This window comes from Miniopterus natalensis, chromosome 5 (assembly GCF_054644295.1).
Source record: "Miniopterus natalensis isolate mMinNat1 chromosome 5, mMinNat1.hap1, whole genome shotgun sequence".
Lineage (NCBI taxonomy): Eukaryota > Metazoa > Chordata > Mammalia > Chiroptera > Miniopteridae > Miniopterus > Miniopterus natalensis.
In genome coordinates, this window is record NC_142085.1 from 87,841,359 (window position 1) to 87,867,637 (window position 26,279).

Here is a 26,279-nt window from a genome sequence, read left to right on the forward strand (position 1 = left end):
TGTTTCTCACATTTTCTCTCCCTTTCCCGTTCTCTTAAAAAAAAAAAAAAAGTAAAAATTTATGCTTTGCAAAATAAACTTGGAGTTTAGGACAATAATTAAAGTTTTTCCCCCTGACTTGTAAAAATAAATGTTGTAAAATATTCAAAATTACAGAGAACTATAAAAGAAGAAAATAGTTGACCTTTGTTAGATTTTAATTGTAAAGCAGACATTGTTTTTGTGAAATGATTTCAGGTAATTAGGGTTTCTGTGTAGTCAGTGATATTTGTTTCAAAACATTGGCCAATTGCTACTGATTTATACTGTTAACACATCTGCTAATATTACATAGTAAGGGTGTTGAGTGTTAGAATGAAGGAGAAAATGTTTTTAAGATGCAAGACTCAAAGTATGCTTTGTGATTTTAAACATTAAGTATCAAGGTCTATGGTATTGGAAGCTATAGAATCTATAGCTTTTTATATGTATGATGGAGATGAAGTGTGATTTGCTGAAAGCAAAATATTTTTTTGTTTTAGATAATACTACTTATCATAAAGGAACCTGAGAAGTGGAATTATGATACTTGAATCTGAGGTACAATTTATTTGAAAATAACTCCTGTGTTTTTGCTTGTTTGGTTGTCTTACGTGGTGTGTTTAAAGTACTGCACTTCTTGCCTTAACCTTTTGTGCAGTGCGCAGGTAAATTAAAAGCCTATACAAAATTGAATAAAGTTGCTAATGATACACATTTTGGTGTGTACTAGAATACTAAATAATATTCCCTTGATTTATCAAGTGCTGTGGGCTTTGGTTTTGCTCTTTTGTTGTGAATGTTCTTTTAATTTCCCCAAGTTAAACTAAAATGAAATCTCGCTTTCCATTAGGTGTTATGCAATTCAATAGGACATTAATTGTTCAACTATTAATATAATTTTATGACTAAATTTAATATAGAACTATTATGTGTCATTACCAGTTTTTACACGTCTTTGTATCTGCATTAATGAATAACTTGGGTGGAGAGAACGTAAGGTTGTGCAGAGTCAACATCCTTCGTTTCTGGAAGTGATGCTTCATTTGCTGGTATGACTGATAAGAAAGGTGGTAAATCATAATGCAGGCCAAGAGACGCCTCTGGAGCTAATGGGTTTGAATCCGGGCTTCACTGCGTATCTGCTTCATGGCTTGGGCAAACAGCTTAATCTCTCTGTGGCTCACTTCTTCCCTGTAAAGAGCATTAAGTGAGGTAATACACAAAAAGTGCTCACCACAGTACCAAGTACACAGTGACTGCTCCATAAATGTTAGCCATTACTACCATCTCAAGGTGAAGTTCAGCCCTGATGACAGGCCATCTCCCTTGGTCAATATTGTTTGATTGATTTCCATAGTATCTTTAATTAAATGGATTGTGATTCCTTTGATGTAAAAAAGAAAAGCTAATTGCCCTTGTTTACTTTTTCTGTTTAAAGTGCGTTGCTTTTGGAGCAGGACAAGTGGGAGTGCGAAACAGTCTTCAGCTATCTCTTGGAAACCAAGAAACCCAGAATCGGTGAAAGCTTGATGAGTACTGCCAAAGAAGGTTAATTTTTAAGACAGCCAACTTGGATAAAGTCCAAGATACAGTAAGAAAGTTTTAATGTTTGTTATTTAACATCATTCCAGAGAGTTGAAGGTAGTAAAAAATGCCTTAGCACTTTTTGACATCTATGGAGTACATACGTGCTGGAAACTGACAGGTATTTTATATGCGTTACGATCTACGTCGTTACCCCATGAGATAGGCACTTGATATCCCCATTTACAGAATAGGAAATGGGCTTTAAAGGTTCAAGTAGCTACCAAAGGGTTGGTAAGTGTTGGAGCTGCCCTCTGGGGTGTTGTCTTTAAAGCTCCCTGGACAACACCTCGAAGCTGGTACCACGTCTGATAACAAGAGGCCAGACTTGCCACTGTGTCATAATACATCTTGAAAGAGGTGAAGAAATGTTAACCTGAGCTGCTGAGGGTGACATCTCATAGTATCGTTGCTGTGCCAGATACATTCTGGCAGGGAACAGTCATGTGAAATGGTAATGCAGCGATGGAAAAAGCAGATTGTAAAGCTCAGGTATATAGTTCGAGATGCTGGCCAAGGTAAGAGGTTAGTTCCAGCAGTGGTTAACTTGGTCCTTGTAGGACAAGAGGAATGAGAAATTTCCCAAAGGTCTGGCATTGGAGGGTGTTCCAGGTGCCATCTCTTCACGTAAGGTTTAGTGGATACAATTTACTGCTAGGGAGATTTTCATGAGAACAAATGTAGAAGTGCTTGTTACATAGGGCTCCCTAGATGTCAGTTCTCTTGGCTTCTCAGGTGTATTTGATGCAAGTGACCAATCTAGTTTCTGGGACACTTGCAAAAATAATTCTCAAAACCATTCTTTGCCCAGCCACGGTGGCTGAGTGGTTGAGCGTCTATCCATGAACCAAGAGGTCACCAGTTCGATTCTTGGTCAGGGCACGTTCCAGGGTTGTGGGTTTGGTCCCCAGTAGGGGTCATGCAGGAAGCAGCTGATCGATGACTCTCATAGATGTTTCCCTCTATCCCTCTGCCTTTCTCTCAAAAAAAATCAAACATTAAAAAAAACCCATTCTTTGACAGTTTTCTCTCAGATGTTCCTTATTTCTCATTAATAGCAGTTTGTCCCCTGTACCCAGTCATTCCTACTGCTCTTCTCTGATGACACTTTTTAAAAAAAATTGAATGGGAACCTTTTGGTTCATGGGTCGGTGCTCAACCACTGAGCCGTACCAGCCGAGCAGATGACTCTTTCTTGAGAGTTCATTTATTCCTGTGGTTATAATGAACAATTTGTACAACCCTGGGTATGCCATTACCTTTGTTCTTTGATAAGCACCCATCGTGGGAGAGTTGAGCCCCTGTTGTAAGGAGCACGCTTCCAGCTCTAGCCCTTCAGACCACCAAGAGTTGTTGCGTGGGAGGTTGGTGACCTCCTGCTAAAATCTGTTCTGGACACCTGTGACCCTGTTTGTGAAACTTCACCAAGAAGGGTTGCAAGGCCCCTTCAGGAGAAACTGGCTCAGGAGCCCAGCTCTAACTGGCTTCTCCTTTGTGCTCCTCACCAGCTGAGGTGGCATGTGATCCTAGATCCCAATGGAATTTTTAAGTGATTTCTTCTTTCACCTATTCGTTATTCTTGGTCCCCCTCAGGCCCATACATGGTTTTGAATAGATGATTGCTGAGCAACTGTAATGAGGACTCCCAGAGGACAGGTTCTGTGTGGCTACACAACAAAAGCAAGCAATTACCTTCTCAATTTTTGCTCTTAAGTTGGTTCTGGATAGAGCCCCCAGACAGGAAACTTTCCTTGCATCCAGAAGAATATATTCACATTCGTATGTGTTAGGCACTAGGCATAAAGAATATATTAGTATTCATATTGAATGCCCGTAATGTGCCAGGAACAGTGCATAAAGCCATATAACAAGATTGTCTTGCAAGGCTTACATAGTCCAGTAGAGGAGACAGGTGGAACTAGGAATTAGAGCATATGGTAAATAGAAATTAAGATGTGAAGGAGCACCAAATGCAGGAGATAGACATCACTTCCTCCAGGAGGCCTTCCTAGGGGGAGTGCTACAGGTTAGGTCAACTAACAAGATAGTTACAGTGCTCACTAACATTTTAAATAGAGAAGAAACAAAGGCTGAAAGGTGGATACAACGAGTTAGGTTTAGATGTGTTGAATTTGATGTGCTTATGGGAAATTTTAATGCAGAAGGCCTGTTTGCTCAGGAGACAACTAGCTTAGAGATTCAGAGCAGTCAGTGTATGGGTGGTAACTGAAGCCATGGGAGTGACTGGTATTACAGTGCCAGTGCATGGTAAGAACGTTAGGGAATATATCGAGGAGCAGTCAAAGGAAGCCCCCAAAGGAGGCAGGAGCAGCCAGAGATGCAATGTCCAAAGGGAAAAGGGTCTATCTTCTTTGTATCTCTTAGGACAGAGAATACCTTTCCCAGAGCCACCCTCCACAACCTTCCCATTTTGGTGGCAAAGATTAGGTCACATGCTCATTGGCCAGGGCTATGGAGTACAAATGGATATTGGAGATCAATCACCATAACTGGATTCATGGAAAGAGGTGAAATGTATCAAGTCCCTGTAATAATCATGAAATTCCAGCCATCTCTGGTTATCCCACCGACGTGTTTACCCTTTACTCAAACGTACCCTGCCAATATTGACAATTGATGGTGGTTCAATGTTAATTATTCAAATACTTGTGTTGACGTAAGAAACGTCCATACCTGTAGAGAATTTTTAAGGGTCTATTTAAGACAAATTGACAATTGCCAGGAAGCAAAATCCCAAAGGACTGAGAAACTGCTCTGGAGAATGGCAGTTTTGCAGCTTATTTTAATAGATTTTTTTTTTTTTTTTAAATATATCTTTATTGATTTCAGAGAGAGGAAAGGAGAGGGAGAGAGAGAGAAACATCAGTGATGAGAGAGAGTCATTGATCGGCTGCCTGCTGCACGCCCCAGACTGGAGATCGAGCCTACAACCCAGGCATGTGCCCTGACCGGAAATCGAACCCTGATCACCTGGATCTTAGGTCGATGCTCAACTGCTGAGCCACGCGCGGCCGGGCTGCAGCTTATTTTATACATTACAATCGAAGGAGACAAAAGGGGAGTTACATGAAATCCATTGGTGGTAGGTTAGGGAAGCAGGAGAAAGCAAAGTGGGGAAAGCTCTGAGAGTGATAAAGAGTAAAACAGGGATACATTGGTGGGTATGGGGTTGTTAATCAGCTATTCCAGCACCTAGAGATGGTATTGGGGGAACAAGGTAACAATGAGGGGCTCTGTGGTCTCGTGCTCTGGTGCGGTGGGTGTAACTTCTGAGGTCTGGAAAAGGGATTACTCTGATATTTCAAGGGTGTTATCTTAGATGCAAAAAAACACAATAGACTCACTTAAGGTAAAGATTGACCTTTGTCAAGGAAGCTACAGGTCTAGGATGTGACTACTCACCACGACCTGATTTTAGTTAGGAATTTTTATTTTCAAACCCTCCTATGAGGTTACCTTTGGTCTCTGAGTTTTTAAGGCCTGCCATGCAGGCCTCCCCTGAGCTTGTCAGGCTTGGTACTTGTAAATCTCCATATCTGTAGCTGATTCTAACCTCTCTGTATAGGGGCCTCATGCAGCCCTGGGGATTGTTAAAGGTGATAATCTTGAAAAGTTATTAACATTTGATAAGCATTAATTAAGTTCCGACTGCTTACTCAACACTGTCCTACGAGCTAGTGAGAATAAGACAAAGCGAGACCTCTGTCTAGGAGCTTAGATTGTGAGTGAGGCGAGTCCAGGGGAAACAGCCAGAGCTGGGGCTAGAAAATGATGGGTCAGATGTTCAGGTTCCACCGAGCCCTAAAAGATTTTGAACTTTGCAAGACTGGGAACAGAATGTTGCAAAGGGTTTTAAACAGAAGAGTGACCCAATTTATTACATGTTCCTCTCCTTCAGATTGTGCAAACTGTCAGCCAGAGGCAATCCTTTTGACTTGTAGAACACAGACAGGGCTGCTTCACCTGGAGCTGATCTGCCAGGTAAGAAAGGCACATGGTGTCAACCCCACAGGGCAGAGTCCTTCCACCGGCCTGCCTAGAGGAGAACCAAGTTAACCCCTAAGGGGAATGATGATTATAGGCACCCAGGCAAAATGTGGGGGAACTTTCGCGACCAGGAGAGCAAAAGTGCACAGCACGGAGCGCAGGCCTGCCTTTGGCTGGATTTGCATTGATATTCTCGCCATTGGGATTCCAGTGTGGGGCAGAACCTTTCACTGACTCGAAAAACACCAAGTTCAAAAACACCAACACTCCTCCCCAAATAAAAACGTCATGACAGAAAATGCCTCATTGGTGAGTTCATTGAAACACCTTAAATTTGGCAGACATTAGCTTTTCCTTGAGCCTGAAGTGAGTTTGGGGCAGATCAGTAGTAAAGAATGGTGATTTTATTTATTTTTCCTCCCTGGAAAAGGTGGTAATACAATTTCAGAAAGTGAAATCGCGTTTCTAAGGTTAAGAATCCCTTTTATTGCCCCTAGACTAGTGCCATGCACAGAGTGGGTGCTTGAGTTGTGGGTTAAAAATATAAACTGGTGGCTCAGCAGTTAGGGCGTCAGTCATCAGAGAGGCAGCCACTCGATGTCACATAATGTTTCTCTTTCTCTGCCTCTCTCTCCCCCTTCTACTCGGAAAAGCAATGGAAAAAATATTCTTGGGTGGGGATTAATATATATATTAACATATATACTGGTAAGTTTTGTGCTTATCTTCAAGGCTGGCTTAAGTATAAAATTGTTTTTTAAAACATTTATTAAAGGATTTGTTTTATATTAAAAAGAAAAAAGAAAACGCGACACTGGGATACGCTTGCAAGGGCTCAGGTGGTGGCTGGTTTCTCGGTGGGGGTTCCCTGCCCCCCCAGGCCCCGCCCCATTCGCCCACCCTCGCACCTGCGCACCAGCGCCGGCGGGTGGGCGGGGCGGCCTGCGGCTCCGCCCCGCTGCGTGGTCCGCCGGCGTCAGAGGGGGCTGTTCCTCGCTTGCGGGAGCGACGGGTCCACAGTTGCGTGTGGAGAGGTCTTGTGGCAGCATGAGTGCAGGCTCGGACCCCGTGGTCATCGTCTCGGCGGCGCGGACCATCATAGGTGAGTGGCCCGCAGGCCCTGCGCGGAGTGGGAGACGCGGGCCAGGCCGGCCCCGGCGACCCCTGGGACCCCTGGGACGCCCGGGACCCTCGGAACCTGGAGCCTTGCCTCTCCCGGGGCCCGCCTGGCAGTCCCGCCCCCTCGGCCGAGGATAATTTCTTTCCGCGTGCTCCGATTGGCTCCCCGGGTAGAGCCACTGCGCCGTTCGTTTCCCCCATTGGCTGGCAGAAAGAGGCGCTCTCTCGCGGCCTTCTGATTGGCCACCTCAGTGCTGTGGCCTCGGGCGGGGCTGCCGGGTGGTCGGAGGGTTCCTGTGAACTGTCTGCGTCCCCCAAGCGCCGTCGAGTTTTCAAAGGCCTTGGGGCGCGGGCGGGCCGGCCTCTCTTGGTGGGGAAGCGCCCCCTCTGATTTGGGGAATGGCCGGCAGGCTTCCCGGGGCTGCGCGGCCCCCCACGCGCTCTGGGAGCCGCCCGCCTGGTCTCGGCTGCTGCGGGCCGCGCGCGCGCTCCGCCGTGTACCCAGCAGAGCTGCGGGGGTGCCCGTGCGGGCGGAGAGCCCGGGCCGGCCCCTCCGTGGGCGGCCTCCCCATCGCCCTCGCCTTCCCTTCCGTCCTAGGCTCCTTCAATGGTGCCTTGTCCACCGTCCCTGTCCATGACCTGGGCTCAACTGTCATCAAAGAAGTCCTGAAGAGGGCGGCGGTGGCCCCGGAAGAGGTGTCAGAGGTCGTGTTGGGGCACGTTTTGGCAGCAGGTAACTCCTCGGAGACCCCGCAGAGGGTCCTGTTGATTAGAAGCGGCCCCTCAGCCGCCCCTGCCCCGCCAGCTCCTGCTCTGGCCCCGTTCGTGCGCGGAGCTCCTTCGGTCAGAGTCCTCCCGCGGCCCCTCTGCCGCGTCCGGGGGGAGCAGCCCCTCTGCTCAGCGCCTCGAATGTACTTCCGCTGAGTCCCGAGGGAACCTGGCCCACCCTCCCCGCCTTTTCATTCCTTAGAAGCAGGGCCGGCCTGGCACCTGGCTGAGTGTGCAGGAGCCTCCGTACTCCCCAGGTGCCACACATTCAGTAGAAGCCCATGGAATTCCTCCGTGGGCCGCACTGTGCTGGGCGCTTGGGACAGGGCTCCAGCCACACGGGTGAGGTCCGGCCCCACCGGTCCCACTCCCCAGCTGGTAAGACAGGTTGGCCTCACGCTCCTCAGACGGGGTGACTCGCTCCGGGGATGGGCACAGTAAGTCACCAGAGCGCTGCAATCCTCTGATTCCCGCTGGGGTTAATGGACCAGCAGTCCTTGCCAGTTCCTAATTAGTTAACAGTAAGTTGTCTCATGCTCATTCAGTAGCATAAGTCCTAATTATTTATAGTGATAATTGGTAATGCTCACTGACAACCAACTTCTGCACCTACCCTTGCTGATAACTGGCCCATTTTTGTGTGTATTTACTGTGTAGTTCCTTTTCCCAGTCCTCCTTTCACCACTTGTCCCTGTGGGCCTCCAAGTCGAAGCATGCCGATTTCTCATGATTGGGAGGCTTTAAATATGAGTACTGCCCTGACTGGCTGCTCAGTCCCACCCCTCCTTTCCAGACCCATGACTCAGACCTACTCAGTTGCCATAGGGTTCTCACCTACTGGTTTCTATCTTGTCTTTTCCACATCTCGCCTCTACAGTATCTCCACATGTAATAAAAATATAGCTACGTTTATTCAGGGCCTGCTTAGTGCTGGCCGTTAAAGCACTGTGCTTAGCGCTTTCCTTTCGTTGCCTCATTTACTTCTCTTAGTCTATTGGATCTTTTAATCTCCATTTTACAAATGAGTAAATGAGATTTGGAGAGGTTAAGTAACGTATCCAGGGTCACAGTTTGAAGAGGATCTGACCCTTGAACCCACATCTGCCTTTAAGCCCAGGTACTGTCCACAATCACATAACAAATATTTACTGAGCACCTGCTATTTCCCAGGTACTGTTCTATCAGCTAGAGATAAATGATCACATAAGATAGAAATCACCATTCTTATGCAGCTCATATTTTGCTAAATGCTAGACTACTAATTAATTATGTTCAACACTCATTTCTTAACTAAGTACCTGAAGACAAAGATTATGAATAAATACATAAAATTTTTGTAAAGAACTTAAATGCATATGTAATTCATTGTAGCTTAAAAAGCAGGAACCTTAAATAATATTGTATTCTTTATTAACTAGTGTCTTACGAGTTTAATTCAGAGAATATTTTAATACTGTGTTTTTAACATTTTTCCTGCATTGACTCTGCATGTCCAGCCTCACCCCAGATTAATAACACTGTGATAAATATAATCGCAACATTTTGTCAATAACCCATTTGCTAGGTTACCCCCCCCCAACAAACTCACCAAGGAAAGTTGTTAAGTGTGGGGATATCAGTAATTTGCAATAGAGTGACCACTGTATAAACCCTCACCCTTTAATACAGACAGCAGTGACTAAGAATACCTAAAACTTTCAGCTCCATCTCCTTCTCTGATACTCTGATTAAATTGAGTGATATATTTCTTCCCATTCCCTGAAGGAACTCCTCACAGTTGAATTCTGGGAAGGTATTTGTCAGTTCTCATTTTGTACCTAACTTGTTACATAACCAATTAGCCATGGCCTAGTGCATATTAAGGAAAGAAGTGCTTCTTATCAGAGATGTTCCTGTTTAAGTAACCCTCTTATTTTCCCCTGGTTAAGGTATCTTAGCCAATCACGGAATTACAGAGCCTAGCTAGAACTATAAACAATGCCCATGTTCTGCCCTATCTTTTTAAGGGAGTGTGTGCTTATTCAAGCCCTTCAAAAAGTCAAGAAGAGAGTTCCTTCTTAAGGTACTAATGACTTTGTGGAGAAGAAAGCTTATATTCGTAAGTATCTTTAGAACACCACAAGATAATACGTGTTTCAGGGCTAAACTCAGACAGATGTAGAGTGTAATGGGTCTTTTTGCCTCTGGTAGAGCTTGTCTTGGCAGTAACAGGAGATCCAGTTGCAATATTTTGCATAGTGCCTCCACCCAAATATTTTGTCTTTCTCTTTGATTGCTGAGAGGCCTCTCTTCCTTCTCCTAGGTTGTGGGCAGAATCCTGTTCGACAAGCCAGTGTGGGTGCAGGGATCCCCTACTCTGTTCCAGCATGGAGCTGCCAGATGATTTGTGGGTCAGGCCTGAAAGCTGTGTGCCTTGCAGCCCAGTCCATTGGGATAGGAGACTCCAGCATTGTGGTTGCAGGAGGCATGGAAAATATGAGCAAGGTAAGGCCTGTGAAGAGATGGCTGTCATAACCCTCTTGCTGATAAATTCGTTGTGTCCATGCAGCGTAAATAGATTTACATTAGAGCTGGAACCAGACAGTAAACAAATAAACCAAAAAATGGATTCAACCTTGATCCTGACCTGAATCTTAAATATTTTTCAAATTAGATGGGAAATTTGGATTGAAGAAAAAGCCTGTCAACCACTGTGATTAGAACAGAATGGTTTTCCTAAAGTATTCACGAAGCATAAAGTATTTTCTGAATTAAACCTATAACATTAGTTGGTAGATATCCTTGGTCTTCAATTTCTCATTGTGAGGAAAAGTCAAAGACAGATGTTGCCATCTACTTCTTCCTGCACGTGACAAAGAGGACCCCAGGGACCAAATTTTGTTGACCTCTGGGAGGTATGGAACATAGGAAAGGGGACCACTGAGAGGTACCCTTCTCTAATAAATTTGCTAGGTGGGATTTGTTTTCACCAAGCTCCATCCCTCAAACTGGCACAATGAAAAAGGAAAAAGTATATCTCCCTGCTTCCTGTCGGCAGTTCAAGGGTCTGACCTTGGGAATTGCTAAGCAGAGGTCTCTTCAGCTCAGCCATTGCTGAGGCCCAGGAGGAGGCAGGCTGAAGGTAGCAAACATAGAGTGATTCTGATGGGACCCTACTAATATCTGTCTGTGTTGTACTCTATGAGGTGCTTTTATACAGTCAGTCACAATAGCCCTTACAGGGTAGACGGTGTCATTGTTAATTTACATGTAAGTAAAATGACTCCCAGAGCCAGGATTCAAATGCAGGTCGTCTGACTCCAAGTCCTATTCTGGTATAGCTGCTGTTGAGTTGGTAAGAGTTAAGAGGGCGTCCTACCCAGAAATCCCTCCCCATTGGTTAGTTAGGCAACCTGATTATTCTCACTGTAGACATGTCTCATAAAAATAAGTAACATTGTTAGCATCACTTAAGCCCTTAGATGAGCTCTTCATTTAACAAATAACTAGTTGCCTCTTTGGAAAGAATGAATGAGCCTGGCCTGGCGTGGCTTAGCAGTTGTGCATTGACCTAGGATCCAGGAGATCAGGGTTCGATTCCCAGTCAGGGCACATGCCCAGGTTGTGGGCTCAATCCCCAGTCGGGGGCGTGCAGGAGGCAGCCGATCAATAACGACTCTCTTATCATTAATGTTTCTGTCTCTCTCCCTCTTCCTTCCTCTCTCTGAAATCACTAAAGATATATTAAAAAAAAAAAAAGACTGAGGTTCTTAAGGAAATAGGACATGAAAGGATAGGTTTGATGGAAAATGGAATTGGGTAGGTAGGAGAGTAACAGGCTCCCAAGAGTAGACAGGTGGAGTGGTCTGCTGATTCTAGGGGCTTCCAGGTCCTGGACCCCGGGTGAGGAGAATGGGCCAGAACTGGGGAGGGAGGGTCACGAGGGCTTTTGGGGACTGCTGGATAGTAGGAGTGGGGGAGAGGACCCGCTATAACCAAGCCTAAATTCACTTGTATTCTTATTCCCAGGCTCCTCACCTGGTTCACTTGAGGACAGGAGTCAGGATTGGGGAAACACCACTGACTGACAGTATTCTCTGTGATGGGCTTACAGATGCATTTCACAACTATCACATGGGCATTACAGGTAACGCAGGCATAGCTAAAGACATGTTTACAAATGTTAAAAATCTTAATCTAATCTTGAGGAAACAACAAACAAACCCAAGTCAGGGATGTTTGACAAAAGAACTGGCCCCTGATCTTCAAAAATACCAAGGTTAAGAAACACAAAGGTTGTCTGAGGAACTCTTTCAAATAAAAAGAAAGTGAAGAAATTGACAATGGAGTGCATGATTCTGGATTGGATCCTGGATTGAACAGATTAGCTATAAAGAAAGTAATTGGACCCTGGCCATTGTGGCTCAGTGGTAGAGTGTTGTCCTGTGCACCAAAAGGTCAGTGGTTCAACTTCAGGTCAGGGGACATACCCTAGTTGCGGGTGTGCAGCAGGGAGCCGATCTGTGGTTCACTCTCACATGGATGTGTCCCTCTTTCTCTAAAAATCAATAAAAGTATTTAAAAAACTATTGGGACAATAAGTGAAATCTGAATATGGATTAAGAATTAGATAAGAGTATTGTATTGATGTTATATTTCCTGATTTTTAAAGCTGTGGTTATATAAGAAAATGGCCTTATTTGTGGGGAAATATACACTGTTAAAATGTAGGGATAAAGGAGCGTGATATCTATAACTTTCAGATGGTTCAGAAAGAGAATGATAAAGCAATTGGGGCAAAAATAGACAATTGGCAAATCTGCATAAAGGAAATTTCTAAAAGTTTAAAATTATATAAAAGGAAAAGAGAAGGAAGGAAGCAAAGAAAGAAAATGTGACTTCTTAAGTCACTGCAGCATTTTCATATTCATTGCCAGTGGGAGGCAAGATTGCCAGCAGAAGCACTGTACCATAGCCCACTAGTGAGTCTGCTGGTGTTGGGCGCTTCGTGCTCTTTTAAATGTGAAAAACTTGAGATACCAAAAGCCAGTTCCTGTAAATGTTTTGTCTGTTTTTTCACAGCTGAAAATGTAGCCAAAAAATGGCAAGTGAATAGAGAAGATCAGGACAAGCTTGCAGTCCTGTCCCAGAACAGGACAGAGCGCGCACAGAAAGCTGGCCATTTTGACAAAGAGATTGTACCAGTGTGTGTATCTTCTAGAAAAGGTGGGTATGTAAATCATGACGATTTAAACATCAGCATGGGTGTTTAAAGTAGGAGTAATATATATTGGACTGTGTATGAACTGTGTCCTAGCTATGTCTTTCAGGTTGCAACTGAAAGATGTACCCTGGATGCATCTGAATCAGGCTTGGGGGTGGGGTGATGTCTATGGTAAGGAAACATGGGAAGCTGTGCCAGCATTCAGATACTCTTGGTCCCAGTGTCTACACTGGCTCAGGGTCGTGAGGCAACGTCTGACCTTTTACAGGCTAACTCTCCTCAGAAGTGAACATCCATTACGCCGTTGCTTCTGTGTGCATTTCTTATTTCTTGGGTGGATCTTAATGGGTCACTTTGCATTCAAGTGCTTCAGTCAAGTTCTGTTAGTGATTAACTGACATCTCCCTTATGTCCAGTCCTTACGAGATTGGCGTTCCCACTCCCAAATCCAGTCTGTAACCAGCCAAGTCCCGTGCCTCAGGCCATAGCTGATTTGCACGAGGAACTCTCTGTAACTGCCTTCCTCAGATATGGATATGGAAAACCCTCAGAATCTCTCATGACAACAGTGCTCACAAAATGTTTTAACATACAATAATTTTTATTAGTGCGTACTTTTACTGGAATCAAAGTATTTTCTAATAAACCTTCCTTCCAAATACAAATCTTCATGAATCAGATCTGAGGAATCCACCATTCCTAAACGTGCTGCCACTCTCTTCTAATCTCAGATCATTTCTTTTCTCAGGTCTTACCGAAGTTAAAACAGATGAGTTTCCTCGCCATGGGAGCAACATGGAAGCCCTGTCTAAACTAAAGCCTCACTTCCTTACAGACGGGACAGGAACAGTCACTGCAGCTAATGCTTCAGGTTAAACACGTTTTTTATTTGAAAGAGAGGAAGTGGGGGGGGAGAGACATTAATTTGTTGTTCCACTTATTGATGCATTCAGTGGTTGCTCCTTGTATGTGCCCCGACTGGGGATCGAACCCACAGCCTTGACATACTGGGATGTTCTAACCAACTGAGCTGCCCAGCCAGGGCCAGGTTAGGTTTTTCAAAGGGCAGTTGGAGAATCCCATTTTCTGGTAGGTCTGCAAGGTTAATACCTTTTTTCTTTTATTTCATTAACTATTTATACCCATTATTCTAAAACCTTGTTTTAGCTGCTTTAGGGGAAAATGTAGTTCTATTTGATTAGACTTAACCTGTATATACTGAATGGATTTGCTTTACCAATGTCCCAACTAGATGGAGATGACAGAGCAAACCAGGGAACACCAGTTTATCTCCCCTCTTTGCACTTTTCCAAAACCAAACTGTCAGTACCCCCACGAGGTTGGGGCTATTTTCATTACTCTCCCCTCCCCCACTATTTTAATCTTTCCTTTCTCCCATTGGAATGTTCTGTGGTCAATTGTCTTATTTCCTAACTTACCATTTCAAATTATACTGTAAAGTCTGAAATATGGCACACGTCTTTGCCAAGATATGTTAATTTAACTCAAGTCTTCAGATGTTAAGAGTAAACACAGGTACACAACTGAAATTAGAAATCAAGTCGTATTTTGCAGGAATAAATGATGGCGCTGCAGCTGTGCTTCTCATGAAGAAGTCAGAAGCTGATCGTCGTGGGCTCATACCTTTAGCACAGATAGTTTCCTGGTCACAAGTAGGCGTGGAGCCTTCCATTATGGGAATAGGACCGATTCCAGCAATAAAGCAAGCTGTGAGTTTGATTCTGTATGTTAGCGTCTTTTGCTAACCTGCAGTTCCATGTTAGAAGCCCTGCCCTCTGAAACTTTGCCTAGCTCCTTTCCACTCCAAAATGGCAAGATTGAGCTTTAGTTTGTTTTCATGTTTATTCCTATCAGGTTTCATTTGCTTTGTTTCCCTTTTATGAGTCTTCCAATTAGCTTTATTTATTTATTTTTAAAAATATATCTTTATTGATTTCAGAGAGAGAGGAAAGGGAGAGAGAGAGAAACATCAATGATGAGAGTCACTGACCAAGCCCGCAACCGGGCATGTGCCCTGACCGGGAATCGAACCCTGATCGCCTGGATCGTAGGTTGATGCTCAACCGCTGAGCCATGCCTGGCCGGGCCTAATTATCTTTAAATGAGCTCTTTCATTCCCTTGCCTATTCTCCCTACTACAAAGGGCAGCCAAGAACTTTTGGATCATGTGCTTTAGGGGAACTGATACTCTGTCACCTCTCCTACACACGACAGACATTACTGGTTCAAAACTTAAGACAGTTTAGAATTTCCAAGGGTGGTTTTGTCCTTAACCTCTTAGAATTGGTGTCAAGGCAAAATGTGCTATCACTAGGCTGATGTAGGAACCCCAGATGGCAGTTTTTAGGGGTCCTTCAATATTGTAACATATTCCTTCTTACTGTCTACAATGAAGAATGCTTCTGCCCAGTTTTTTGGTCTCTCCCATTAATCTTTCCTTCAGGTTGCAAAAGCAGGTTGGTCACTGGAGGATGTGGACGTATTTGAAATCAACGAAGCCTTTGCAGCCCTCTCGGTTGCAATAGCTAAGGAACTTGGACTAAACCCAGAGAAGGTAAAGCTGAGCAAGCAGCCTGAGGAGAGCTTGCAAATGAACATTCACAATGCAGTTTTAAGACTATAAACAGCAAAACACACATATGTAGTTGCATAGTATATCCCAGGTATTGACCACATAGTAGTAATGGGTGGCTAGTAGGTTAAGTTCCTGCTAGGACTGTGGGTTCATTTATTTTGTTGCATCTCAAGGCAAAACCCCCTCAACTGCATTAGCTTACTTCAGACAGGAACAGGGCTTTAAAAAAAAATTTAAGGAATAAGGGAAGGTAGTCAGGATAGGTGGATGTCACAAGGGTATAAATCAGTTTCTAAACAGTTAAAGAGGGTAGCTTACTGGTATAACATTAAGAGGAAAAAAGGTAACAGTTTAGGATTTTAACCCTGTATCTACTGAATAATGGATGTTTCCCCCCCTTAGGTCAACACTGAAGGAGGAGCTATAGCCTTGGGCCATCCTCTCGGGGCATCTGGCTGTCGGATTCTTGTTACCCTGTTACACACAATGGAGCGAGAGGGTGCACGTCGTGGTGTGGCTGCTCTGTGCATTGGGGGTGGGATGGGGATAGCAATGTGTGTTCAGAGAGGGTGAACCTGCTTAACAAATTTGAACCTCATTTCTTTCAAAATTAATAAGGCACCAATATGTGAAGTCAGGACCAATGTGAGGATGGAAGCCACTTCCACTTCACAAGAACCCAAGGCTTTGACAGCTTGTACTTTAATGTGTAACGTGCGAGGTATAAGACAACTGCACCTTACAGTGTTATTATAAATAAATCAGATCAGTCATCCAGGGCTCCTGAGTGAACAGCATCTTCATAACCTCCATGCTTATCATCTTTGCTTTCTGGATGTAATTTAATAAGATCATCAATTCGAAGAATGGTAATTGCAGCCTCTGTTGCAAATTTCAAGCTCTTAACTTTCACTATAGTTGGTTCAAACACCCCTGCTTGCTTGTTGTCTCGAGGTTTACCATTAACCAGATCAAGACCAATCCTGAAATTTAGGAAAAAAATCTATTAAATGACCTCTTACAACACATACCCACCCTATCCTTTGAATACTAAAGCAGTTCTTTATGAATTAACAAAAATTAGCAAAAAGTTGTAGAAAGGCACTAGATGGTAGTAAAGAAACTTATCTTATAAAAGGGTTGCTTAGAAATGGTTATAGATTGCCCCAAAATAATCTCCCCTCTTCCTCTACTGGATTGTCCTGTAGGTTAACTACCCAAAGAGGCAAGGAGGGGTCAGGGCTACCTAAGACACATTGATGCTAAGTCACCAGAAAACGCAATATATATGACATACAGATGACAATGAAAAACAAAAAAAACCCCAGGGAAATTGTATACTTACCACTTTAGATTCTTACGTTCTGGGTTAACTTGAGCCTCATTATGGAAAGCTCTTAACTTTGCAACCAGATCAGTGGAGTCTTGGGCAGCATTAACTGCCAGTGTGTTCGGAATAACAAGAAGGGACCGTGCAAACTCTGCAATAGCGAGCTGTTCCCGAGATCCCTAAGAAGACAGACAAGGTGGTGTCTTCAAAAAAATTAAAATGCACAGCAGCAGCTAAGGTTTCAGATGAAGCGTATTAACAAAATGCTAGAGACAGTCTCTCATGTGCTTGAAAAGAAAGTAGGTTTCTGGACGTTCTTACCATGCTGGTTGCGTAGTTTTCCAAGTATATGGAAAGGGCAGCTTCTACAGCACCCCCACCTGGAACCACAGATTTTGACTCCAAAACTCTCCTCACCACACAAAGAGCATCGTGTAAAGACCGCTCCATCTCATCACACATAAAATCATTTGCCCCACGTAAGATAATTGATGCAGATGTACGAGCCTTAGTGCTATTAAAAAAATAAAGTGAAATTCTCAAATCAATACTTTTATAAGTCTGTATAGAAATTCAGTTTAGACATTTGATTAAATCCTGCTTACATTAGGACATTTGAAATATGGACACAATGTCTAGACCATGCATGCAGGAGAGATGAAACGGTCATCCCATCTCAATTGACAATGGCCCAATGTTCTTTTATCCCACGCGTATAACTGCTCATGTCATTGAAAAGACTATAGCAGCAAATAAATGGGAAGGCAATCTATTTTTATTCATTAATAAAATCTATATAGCTTTGTAATTTAAAAAGTAGCTCTTACTTTTTGATCAGGATCAGTTCATCATCACAGATTCTCTCCTGTACCACCTCTTCTGCCTGTCCCAACATTGACGCCTCAAAGGTTTCTTCACCTTCCAAATTGGCCAGGGTTGACAGGATCATTGCTATGAAGGTAATTAGAGATCTGTAAACACTGTCCTCCCAAGAATATTTTCACATCCTTAGATTCAGAAACATTTGTGAAAAAGTGATGCTCAAATACAAGTTTAACGTTTACAGTTAGGCATCAGACAAGCAACTATCTTTTTGTCATTAAGATGGAACTGTCATTTTGAGATGAAGAAATTCAGTAAAACCAAAGAACTTTTCCAGTTACATGAAAAATGACTATAAATATATTTGTGTAACAAATCATTACAGGGAGTAAAAAGGAAAAAGTTTTTGACACTGCTCAGTACTGACTCTAGTGTACAGAGACATACATGGTCATGTACAGTAACGTGAAATGTCACACCTGAGAGTTGGCAAACATACCTCCAGAAGCTTTAGCAATGCGTTTAAGGTCCTTTTTTAAAACTCTTCTAACTGCCATTGCACCAGCCTCCACAAAATACTTCAGACACATATCGTCAATTCCACCAGTGGTTAGAATAACGTTGGCTCCAGTTGCCAGGATCTTCTGGATTCGCTCCTTGCTGATATCTGATTCCCTACAGATAAAGTACTTGAGTAGTAACCCAAAGTTACTTTCTGTTTTTTTATATAACAGAGCTTTAAGTTCCATTCAGTATTTTTCACAGAACTGCAGATTAAATTACGTTAACCACCCTTTTCCTTCTATGAGCAGAATTTAAATCAGTCCAATTTACATAAAAGTTCCAGGGATTAAAAATTTCCACTTAGCTGCCCCACACCCCCATTAGCGTTCCTAACTAAGAACTGTGATTAGAAAGGAAAGTGTCCCTGCCTTTGATGACCTGGCAGGGAGGCAGACTGTCAACCATTTTCAGTGGCCAAAGCCACCACAAGTGGAATGCAGAGATGAAGAGCACATGGGAGACGGAAATCCATCCTGGCAGACAGGACAAGGAAAGCTTGAAGGTCTGGAGCTGAGAGGGTTCCAGAGTTGAAATTACAGGTGGGACCAGAAAATAAAGAACCCTGTAGGGCTGTTAAAGAGTCTGGATTGTGTCATCCTTTTAAACAAGAGTAGCATTATCAAATCTGTTTTTTCAAAAGGATCCCTTGATGTCAGTGTGGAAACTGCACTGGAAAGGTGGAAGACTGAGGCAAGGAAGCAATAATAGGATATACAGATGATCAGAACAGAGAAATCAAACTTGGCAGGTTCAGCCACTGACTCCTGGAGTAATAAACACTAACAGGTTGCAGGCAGGATGAGAAAGGAGAGTTCAGTTTTCAACAACACGAGTTTGATGCAGCTGTGTTATTCAGGTGACGCTGCCCGGAGGCGGTCAGACATGTACGGAAATCACAAGCAAGCTATGGGAAAGAATCGATATATAGATAAATGAAGCCATTTCATTTATCATTGAAACAGTAGATAAGATCATTCAAAGAATTCTTAAAATGAAATGAATTAAAGACTAACCTCAAAATAAATCCCTTTGTATATACTGAACAAGTGCTGTCTGCCAGGAACTACTAAAAATGGCTACAAAGCCAAGGAGATCATTCACTCTCTACCTCCTTCAGAACTTATAATCTAAGTCATACAAACACACAGAAACTGTGGTAAGTCCCAGGAAGACAAGGTATAGAAAGTCATGGTAGAGGATAATTTAGACTGAGGGATAAAGAGAAGCTTCTTTGCCCAGCCAGGCGTGGCTCGGCAGTTGAGCATCGACCTAGGATCCAGGAGATCACAGTTCGATTCCTGATCAATTGCGGGCTCGATCCTCAGTCAAGTGCATGCAGGAGGCAGCTGATCAATGACTCATCATTGATGTTTCTCTCTCTCTCTCTCCTCTCCCTTCCTCTCTCTGAAATAGATATATTAAAAAAAAAAGTTTCTTTGAGATACACCACCTAAAAAGGAAAAAATTAAAACAAGTAAGTAGAGAGCGTGCTACAGGCAGAGGGAGAAACATTCTAGGTCCTGTGGAAGAAGAGTTTGGTGAATCCTAGTCCCTGTTGTGGTTGGACCACAGTGAAAAGAATATGTAGGGTATTAAAAAGGCTCTGGCCTTAGAAGTGATGAGACCAACTTAGCTGCCCTGGAAGTAGCTAGGAGGGGATGAGAGTGAGCTCCAGATGACTAGTGTGGGTGCCTCTGCCATAGTCAGAGAATGCAAATGGCAAACAGATGAATTTGAAGATAGAAATCAGATGGTCTAGCCCAGCCGGGCGTGGCTCAGTGGTTGCACATCGACCTAGAATCCAGGAGATCACGGTTTGATTCCCGATCAGGGCACATGCCAGGGTTGCAGGCTCCATCCTCAGGCGGGGGCTTGCAGGGGGCAGCCAATCAATGACTCTCTTGTCATTGATGTTTCTCTCCCTCTCCCTTCCTCTCTCTGAAATCAATAAAGATATATTAAACAAACAAACAAAAGAAATCAGACGATCTAGGTGAAAAATTAGGAGGGAAAAAGTTATTAGGTTAAAAGAAAAAAAAAAGTGCTAAAGATACTTTCTAGTTTTCTGCCTGAGTAGGGGGTTCTCATACTAAAATAGCCAAGAACGGATCTGGGGTGTGTCACCACAGTTCAGACTTTTTGTTTTGTTTTAACCTTATCTGAGGATATTTTTTCCATTGCTTTTCTAGAGTGGAAGGGAGAGTGAGAAACATTGATGTGAGAGAGACACATCGATGGGTTGCCTCCCTCACATGCTCTGACGAGCGCCGGGGATAGAGCCTGCAACGGAGGTACGTGCCCTTAGCTGGAATCGAGCCCGGGAGCCTATGGTCAGCGAGCTGACAGACTAACCACTGAGCAAAACTGGCTAGGGACACAAGTTTAGTTTTAAACAATATTTAACTACACAAAAACGTGTGTTTGGAGTTCAGAGAAATAGATTTGGAAGTCTCCCAAATAAGAAGTGAAGTCACAGAATGGAGTTATCCTGGGAAGAGCAGTGAGGCGGTAGCCGTCCAGGCACAGGAATACAGGTGAGGCAGTATCACAGGGCCTCCCCAAGCGTTTCAAGAAAGCAGCAAAGGCTCGATAAAAGTCAAGTGAACGTTGAAGGTGTCCAGTGAATTTCACTTAGTCACCAGTGACCTAAGCAAGTGGCCCTCCATTGGAGAACAGAACTGTAAAAGGAATGAGAAATAAAGGGCCAGAAAACAGTTTTTGTGTAAATCACTCTTAAGACATCTGGCTGCAAAGAGATGGGGAAGATAGGGAGGAACTGGAGCAAAACGTGTGGGCTACAAGTGAAATCTAGAAAGGAATGAAGAGTAGAATTAGTAGTTGAAGACGCAGATGAGAAAGAACTATCAACTGCAAGGCTCTAAGGCAGAAGGTACATGGAATCTGGAACATTTATTGTAGGGGGACTGGAGTTTGATGGAAGGACACTTTCTGTTTTATCAGGAAGGAGGAAAGAGATATGTGCAGTTAGATTGGAAAGATGAGAACATTCCTGACTCTTGGCAAATATTTCTTGTAGATTTGGTTCAGCTAATTAAAAACAAAAAAAACCTAACTGACCAACCATTAAAAACTTCTATTTGACTAGGTCTCTAGCATGCTAATAAGTACCACCATCTGTACCCCCCAGAACTTGCCAGGCATACAGTAGGCACACAGTATACTGCTTGGTTCCCCTAATGCTTATCTGAGGAAATACATTAACTATAGCACTCATTCTTTTTTAGTTTACTGTCTGCTCTAAAAGAAGTGTAATTTAGAAACAACTCTTCTCAGAGGTCAAAAATAATGTCAACATACCTCTGTCTGATCTGGTCCAGTTTCTCAGGGTCTGTAATAACCACCTGTACACCAAGCTTCATTTTTGTTTTCTGCAGGCTGAAGTCAAGGCAAGCAATTTTTGCATTAACTATTCTCTTGGGCATGCCTATAATTGAACATAATATAAAGTTCTTTTACAGTAACTACTGATAATGCTACATTTTATAACATACACCCAGCCATCAAGCATAAGAGGATAACACAGAGATTAATATTATATGTAAACACAAATTTTGATTTTGTTATGTTTTCTTACACACACATTTTTATGGTATTAAACACATGTACTTTCTTCTAACTTGCATTTTTCCTAAGTTTGTGCTTAAGTTACTAAAGAGAAAAGTGACAACCAGATGTACAATTCCTTAAGTAACAGTAAGTGCACAGCTTGGACAGTTCATCTGAAGACAATAGTATGCTGTCCACAAAAGCTAATTTTAATTTCTAGTCCTGGTTACGTGACCAAATCCGGAGCCTTACCCTGGGATCCCACGACACAGTTGAGTGCGTAGCCATTGATGAGCATACTCTCCATTTGACTTCTCCCATGGGCTTTCAGAATATTAATGGAATTGACTGGATAGCGAGGCTGGCCTCTTACATCTGTGTATTTAATAGCAAGTACAGCATCTACTACCATATTAGCAAAGAAATCACCATCTCTAAGGCAACAGTTAAGGAAAATAAGAGACTTGGAATGGACAACAGGTAAACATGAAAATCAAGGGTAATTCAAAGACACTTCCTTTTCCCAATCTCATCAAGGAAACAAGCATTATTTACACCACCAAAGTGCTAGAGTACTATTTATCACTACATGCAATTCATAATACTTCTACAAACACTTCATATTAACTTTCACCTGGCACGAAAACACACACAAGTTCGTTCTTTAAAAAAAAAAAAAAAAAAAGCCTACAGCTTTATTGGACCATCATAAGGATACATCCCAATAATTTTTGATGACATCGATGTCTTAGCAGCATTAGTCAGGCAATCTCTTCCAAGTTCATCTGTGTTAATAATTAGATTTTCACTGATGTAACGCACTGCTTCCCTGTTTAAAGAGTGGGGGGGGTGAAGGGGAGAGTTACAAATTAATTCACCATTTAAACTTCTGTTTTACCATAGTGTCAAAGTGTCATAGGCACCAATTTTCTGTTCAGCCATTTCATATAGAAGGAGGGCACAAATAACCCCCCTCTTCAGATCATGGCAGTTTTAATCTATCCCATAAGCATAGCCACTAAAATCTATTAGGAGAAAATGTGGTAGTCAAACGGGAAAAGACACTGGTCCTACTTCTTTCTTCAAATATTAACCTTTTCAAAATAAGATGTAATCATTAACGAAAACATTTAAACACAGTTTGCAATTATAATATCAAATAATAAAATTTTCTCTGAATGCAAACAATCTTACTTGCAAGCAAGTCGATAGCCACTAATAACGGATGTGGGATGAATTTTCTGTTTGACTAGTTCATCGGCATTTTTCAGAAGTTCTGCTGCAATAATAACCTGTTGGGAAAACATTCACTGCTGTAATATTAGTCTGACATTCAATATGTGCAACACATATGTAAAAATACCAAAACGACCAGATATTAGTAACCAGAATTGTGATGGCAGTGAAATGAGTAACTGATTAGAAACCTGAAAGAGGTTAATGCAAATGGCCAAGGCCAAATAGAGTCACAAGAATGTTCTGGCTAATAAACCAGTTCTGCAGTACAATAGTAAAGGATTACATATCCATTACCTTTAAAGATTGTGTCCAACAGAGGCTAAATGAAGAGTCTGACTACTCAAATGACCTGTACTATTTTAGCTTATTACTTGGTTTAAAAAAATCACTTATGGACATTAAAAAGTATTTTTTAATTAAAAAGACTTCAAAAATACTCCTTTTGGGGAAATTATAATTTTAAGACCATCTTTATTATTTAGAAGAGGTAGATTTCATTCTTTCACGGCTTGTAGTTTAACTTAGAAATGTAAACATTTCCCCCCATAGTAAAGTTTCTTTAGAGCAAATTATTTGTTCATCATCAAATAACGGCGTTTTTACATCAATGTGCTGGATGCTCTCCAAGTTTATGTTACTGATTACGCGTTTATAGACTTTCTCACATTCCCATTTTGAACTCATGAGTCTGCCTCGTCAGCATTTAAAATATAAAAAACATCTTTTTATAAACTGGTGATATTTTTTTCATTTGATAATTATAGAGGGAAGGTTTTAGAATTTTTTTATTTATTAAATATATCTTCATTGATTTCAGAGAGATGGAAACATCAATGAGAGACAGTCACTGATTGGCTGCCTCCTGCACGCCCCCTGCTGGGGATCCAGCCCAAAGACCAGGAATGTGCCCTGACCAGAAACTGAACAGTGATCTCCTGGATCCTAGGTCGATGCTCAACCGCTGAGCCACGCCTGGCCGGGCTAGAAATTTTTAAGTCTCAGCTCATTAGGGGGTTGGAAAAATAAAACTTAAATGAGGGGATCACATTAAATTACCTCTTAAGTTTCTTCTCTTCTTAAATTGTGCGAACTAGTTACAGCCATCAGTTTTTTAGATTTTGTTTCAGAATTACTACCCAAGAAACAAATTTTCCCCCTCTTATGTAACTTAACTCTGACTTAGAAGCAAATGATTTACTATAGTTTACTTTCTGAAAGCTTGATTTAAGAAAGCTAGCCTTTAGCCATCTACCAAGTGACTACCTACCACGGAGGTAGTTCCATCTCCCACTTCTTTGTCTTGCAGATCAGCTAGCTCACAAAGAACTTTAGCTGCAGGGTGTTCAACCTCCAGTAACTTCAGGATGGTTGCACCATCATTAGTAATGGTGACATCCTAAGAAATTTACAGGGAAGAAAAAAACACATACCACAATCACCTACAGAAACAGTACATCCTCTAATTAACACAATCACATTATGACATACATTCACCTTTATTACACAACACAATCACATTATGACATATATTCACCTTTACTACACCTTCCAATACCAGCACTGTGATTAAAAACAAAGAATTTACATAATAAAACATTTAAGATCTACCTTTTTAATTTAAAGAAACAAACATCTAGCTGTACTTACACCAATATCATCCACCAACATTTTATCCAAGCCAACTGGTCCAAGAGAACTTTTTACAATATTGGCAATAGAAGCTGCAGCCATAACTGTAAAAATGAAATAATGACATTAGAAAAAGCCAGTTTTTCAAAGGACAATTTCAGCTTCAAGAAAGTAAATGACATCCAACAGTCTCTGAATTTTCCAAATCTACGCGTCTGTCCTAATCATTTAAAAAAGGTAATCTAATCATAATTTCGGGTTCTGCCACCTCATATAGGAAAAAAGAGAGATACATGTCTTTTCCTCCTGAAACTAGCAAGTTGTTCTTTTTGAACAAATCCTACTAAAATCAACAGTGAATCAAAAAAGTATCGCATGATCTCACTTACATGTTCTGACTTTATTGCAAATTCATCCAAAGCAAAAAATCAAATAACGGTAAGATCGACAGGCATCCATGGCCTCCAAGCGTAAGCGCTCTCAAGAGAGGCTCACCAACAAATGCTTAATTCGTGTCAGTGTTTACTGGAGCACATTCATCTCAAGTATCGCTTATGCTAACATCCAACTAAAATTCCGCGGGCTATTTTTATTTCAAGAAGCTGTCAGCGATAGGTGGGGTACCACGGGCAAGTCGTCCGAATCGTGGCCATTTGCTCATCAGGAAAAGGAGCAGTTGAAACTAGTCTTTTCTGGTTAATGGTCCTAAAACGAGGCCTAGAGGTTGAGAGACGCTCCTCGAGGTTGGAATCGGAACAAAAGGGGCACAGGGCAACCAAAGGGGACCCAGGCGCGGCCCGCACGTGGCGCCGGGACTCGCTTGCCCGCCCCGGAGCCCGGGCATCCGCAACCCGCCGCTCCCGCGCCGTTCCTCCCGGCGGAAGGGGAAGCTGCCGCCCCGCCCAGAAACTACGAGCCCCCGCGGGTAGGGCCCGCACCCCACCCCCAGACCCGTCTTTGGGGGAGAAGGAAAACACACGGACCGACCCCGCGGCGGGAGCGGGGGTGCGCCCTGCGTCGGCCCAACCCAGGCCTTGCCGGCCCTTACCGTTCTGGGAGCGGATCGCCTCCCCAGTGCTGCGGTCCCCGAACACGGACAAAGGCCCCTCCATTCCCGCGGCAGGGTGCACGTCTGGCTTCACCGCGGACAAAAGGCTCCTCGGTCCCCAGGCCGAGCGGCGGCCACACTCGAGGCGGCGGCAGCGACGGCGTGGAACGGACACAAGCGGTGCCGCAGGGGCTGCTGGGAACGCCGCTCCACCTCTTCCCTTCCCCCAACCCAGCCTCGGCGTCGCCGCGGGGCACGGCGGGAAAGAAAATAGGGGAGGGGGCGAGAAGCGTGAACGTGCAGGAAGTGAGGTGCGGAAGGGGGCGGGACCCGCACGTTCTACCAATTAGAGAGCGAATGAGAGGGGCGCGAAGGTAGAACGGAAGTCAGCGTCTCGGGCCGTTGGTAGAAAGCGCTCCGCTGCGCGTGCGCGTTTGCACATTCTAGTGCCTTCTAGAAGGGGCGGTTCGCGGTGGGGTGGAGCTCGGAGCGTGAGGGGAGGGGAAGGGGCGGGCCGTCCTCGAGGCGGCGGAGCGGGGGGGGGGTTCAGAGGGGCTGGTGCGGGTTGTTTTGTACCGGCGAGTTTGAACAGCTTTTCCGTTTTGTGGCACACCAAGAAGTATATTTTGCCGATCTGACAAAAATAGGTATAGTTCTGGTTCATTCACACTGGGCAGTGTAAGCTGTCGTCACTTATTTGACAGTGTAAGGGAAAAGAGGTCGGTGTCCCTGACGAGTCCGGGGTTGCATGTTTGAGAAATTCTTGCGGGCACCAGTGGCT

General features: G+C 43.4%; 2 protein-coding genes, 1 long non-coding RNA gene and 2 other non-coding genes across 6 annotated transcripts; 2 read left to right on the forward strand and 3 right to left on the reverse strand.

The window, feature by feature from the left end:
• The first annotated feature begins 54 nt into the window (after positions 1-54).
• On the forward strand, positions 55-5,663 carry LOC107535721 (uncharacterized). The gene is made up of 3 exons (XR_001603053.2): positions 55-579; positions 1,460-1,612; positions 5,525-5,663. It is a non-coding gene; the product is annotated as an uncharacterized LOC107535721 (long non-coding RNA).
• A 973-nt stretch (positions 5,664-6,636) lies between these two features.
• Positions 6,637-16,078, forward strand: ACAT2 (acetyl-CoA acetyltransferase 2). The gene is made up of 9 exons (XM_016211261.2): positions 6,637-6,715; positions 7,331-7,465; positions 9,803-9,984; positions 11,509-11,626; positions 12,562-12,705; positions 13,452-13,574; positions 14,279-14,433; positions 15,168-15,278; positions 15,702-16,078. The coding sequence occupies exons 1-9, from the start codon at positions 6,661-6,663 to the stop codon at positions 15,870-15,872; spliced, it is 1,194 nt and encodes a 397-aa protein (XP_016066747.2). The 5' UTR covers positions 6,637-6,660; the 3' UTR covers positions 15,873-16,078.
• TCP1 (t-complex 1) lies at positions 15,986-25,630 on the reverse strand. Of its 2 annotated transcripts, none has more exons than XM_016211259.2 (12): positions 25,499-25,630; positions 24,469-24,554; positions 24,089-24,217; positions 22,777-22,874; positions 22,301-22,411; positions 21,835-22,016; positions 21,334-21,460; positions 17,951-18,126; positions 17,457-17,580; positions 16,951-17,143; positions 16,645-16,808; positions 15,986-16,282 (listed from the first exon to the last, which is right to left on the reverse strand). In XM_016211259.2, exons 1-12 carry the CDS (start codon positions 25,560-25,562, stop codon positions 16,066-16,068), a joined length of 1,671 nt encoding a protein of 556 aa, XP_016066745.1. In that variant the 5' UTR covers positions 25,563-25,630; the 3' UTR covers positions 15,986-16,065. The 2 variants fall into 2 exon arrangements, with proteins under 2 accessions (XP_016066745.1, XP_016066746.1); XM_016211260.2 differs by lacking the exon at positions 25,499-25,630 and adding an exon at positions 24,840-25,171.
• LOC148093157 (small nucleolar RNA SNORA20) lies at positions 17,259-17,393 on the reverse strand. Its single transcript, XR_015714606.1, has one exon. It is a non-coding gene; the product is annotated as a small nucleolar RNA SNORA20 (small nucleolar RNA).
• On the reverse strand, positions 22,507-22,641 carry LOC148093158 (small nucleolar RNA SNORA29). The gene has a single exon (XR_015714605.1). It is a non-coding gene; the product is annotated as a small nucleolar RNA SNORA29 (small nucleolar RNA).
• Positions 25,631-26,279: the final 649 nt, after the last annotated feature.

Coding starts and splice junctions, on each gene's coding strand:
- TCP1 (XM_016211259.2), bottom strand. CDS start 25,562: ATGGAGGGGCCTTTGTCCGTGTTCGGGGACCGCAGCACTGGGGAGGCG. Junction 22,412..22,776: donor GGCTATCGACTTGCTTGCAA/GTAAGATTGTTT, acceptor CTCTTTAAACAG/GGAAGCAGTGCGTTACATCA. Junction 17,581..17,950: donor CATTGCTAAAGCTTCTGGAG/GTATGTTTGCCA, acceptor TTACCTTCATAG/CAATGATCCTGTCAACCCTG.
- ACAT2 (XM_016211261.2), top strand. CDS start 6,661: ATGAGTGCAGGCTCGGACCCCGTGGTCATCGTCTCGGCGGCGCGGACC. Junction 11,627..12,561: donor CTATCACATGGGCATTACAG/GTAACGCAGGCA, acceptor GTTTTTTCACAG/CTGAAAATGTAGCCAAAAAA. Junction 14,434..15,167: donor TTCCAGCAATAAAGCAAGCT/GTGAGTTTGATT, acceptor TCTTTCCTTCAG/GTTGCAAAAGCAGGTTGGTC.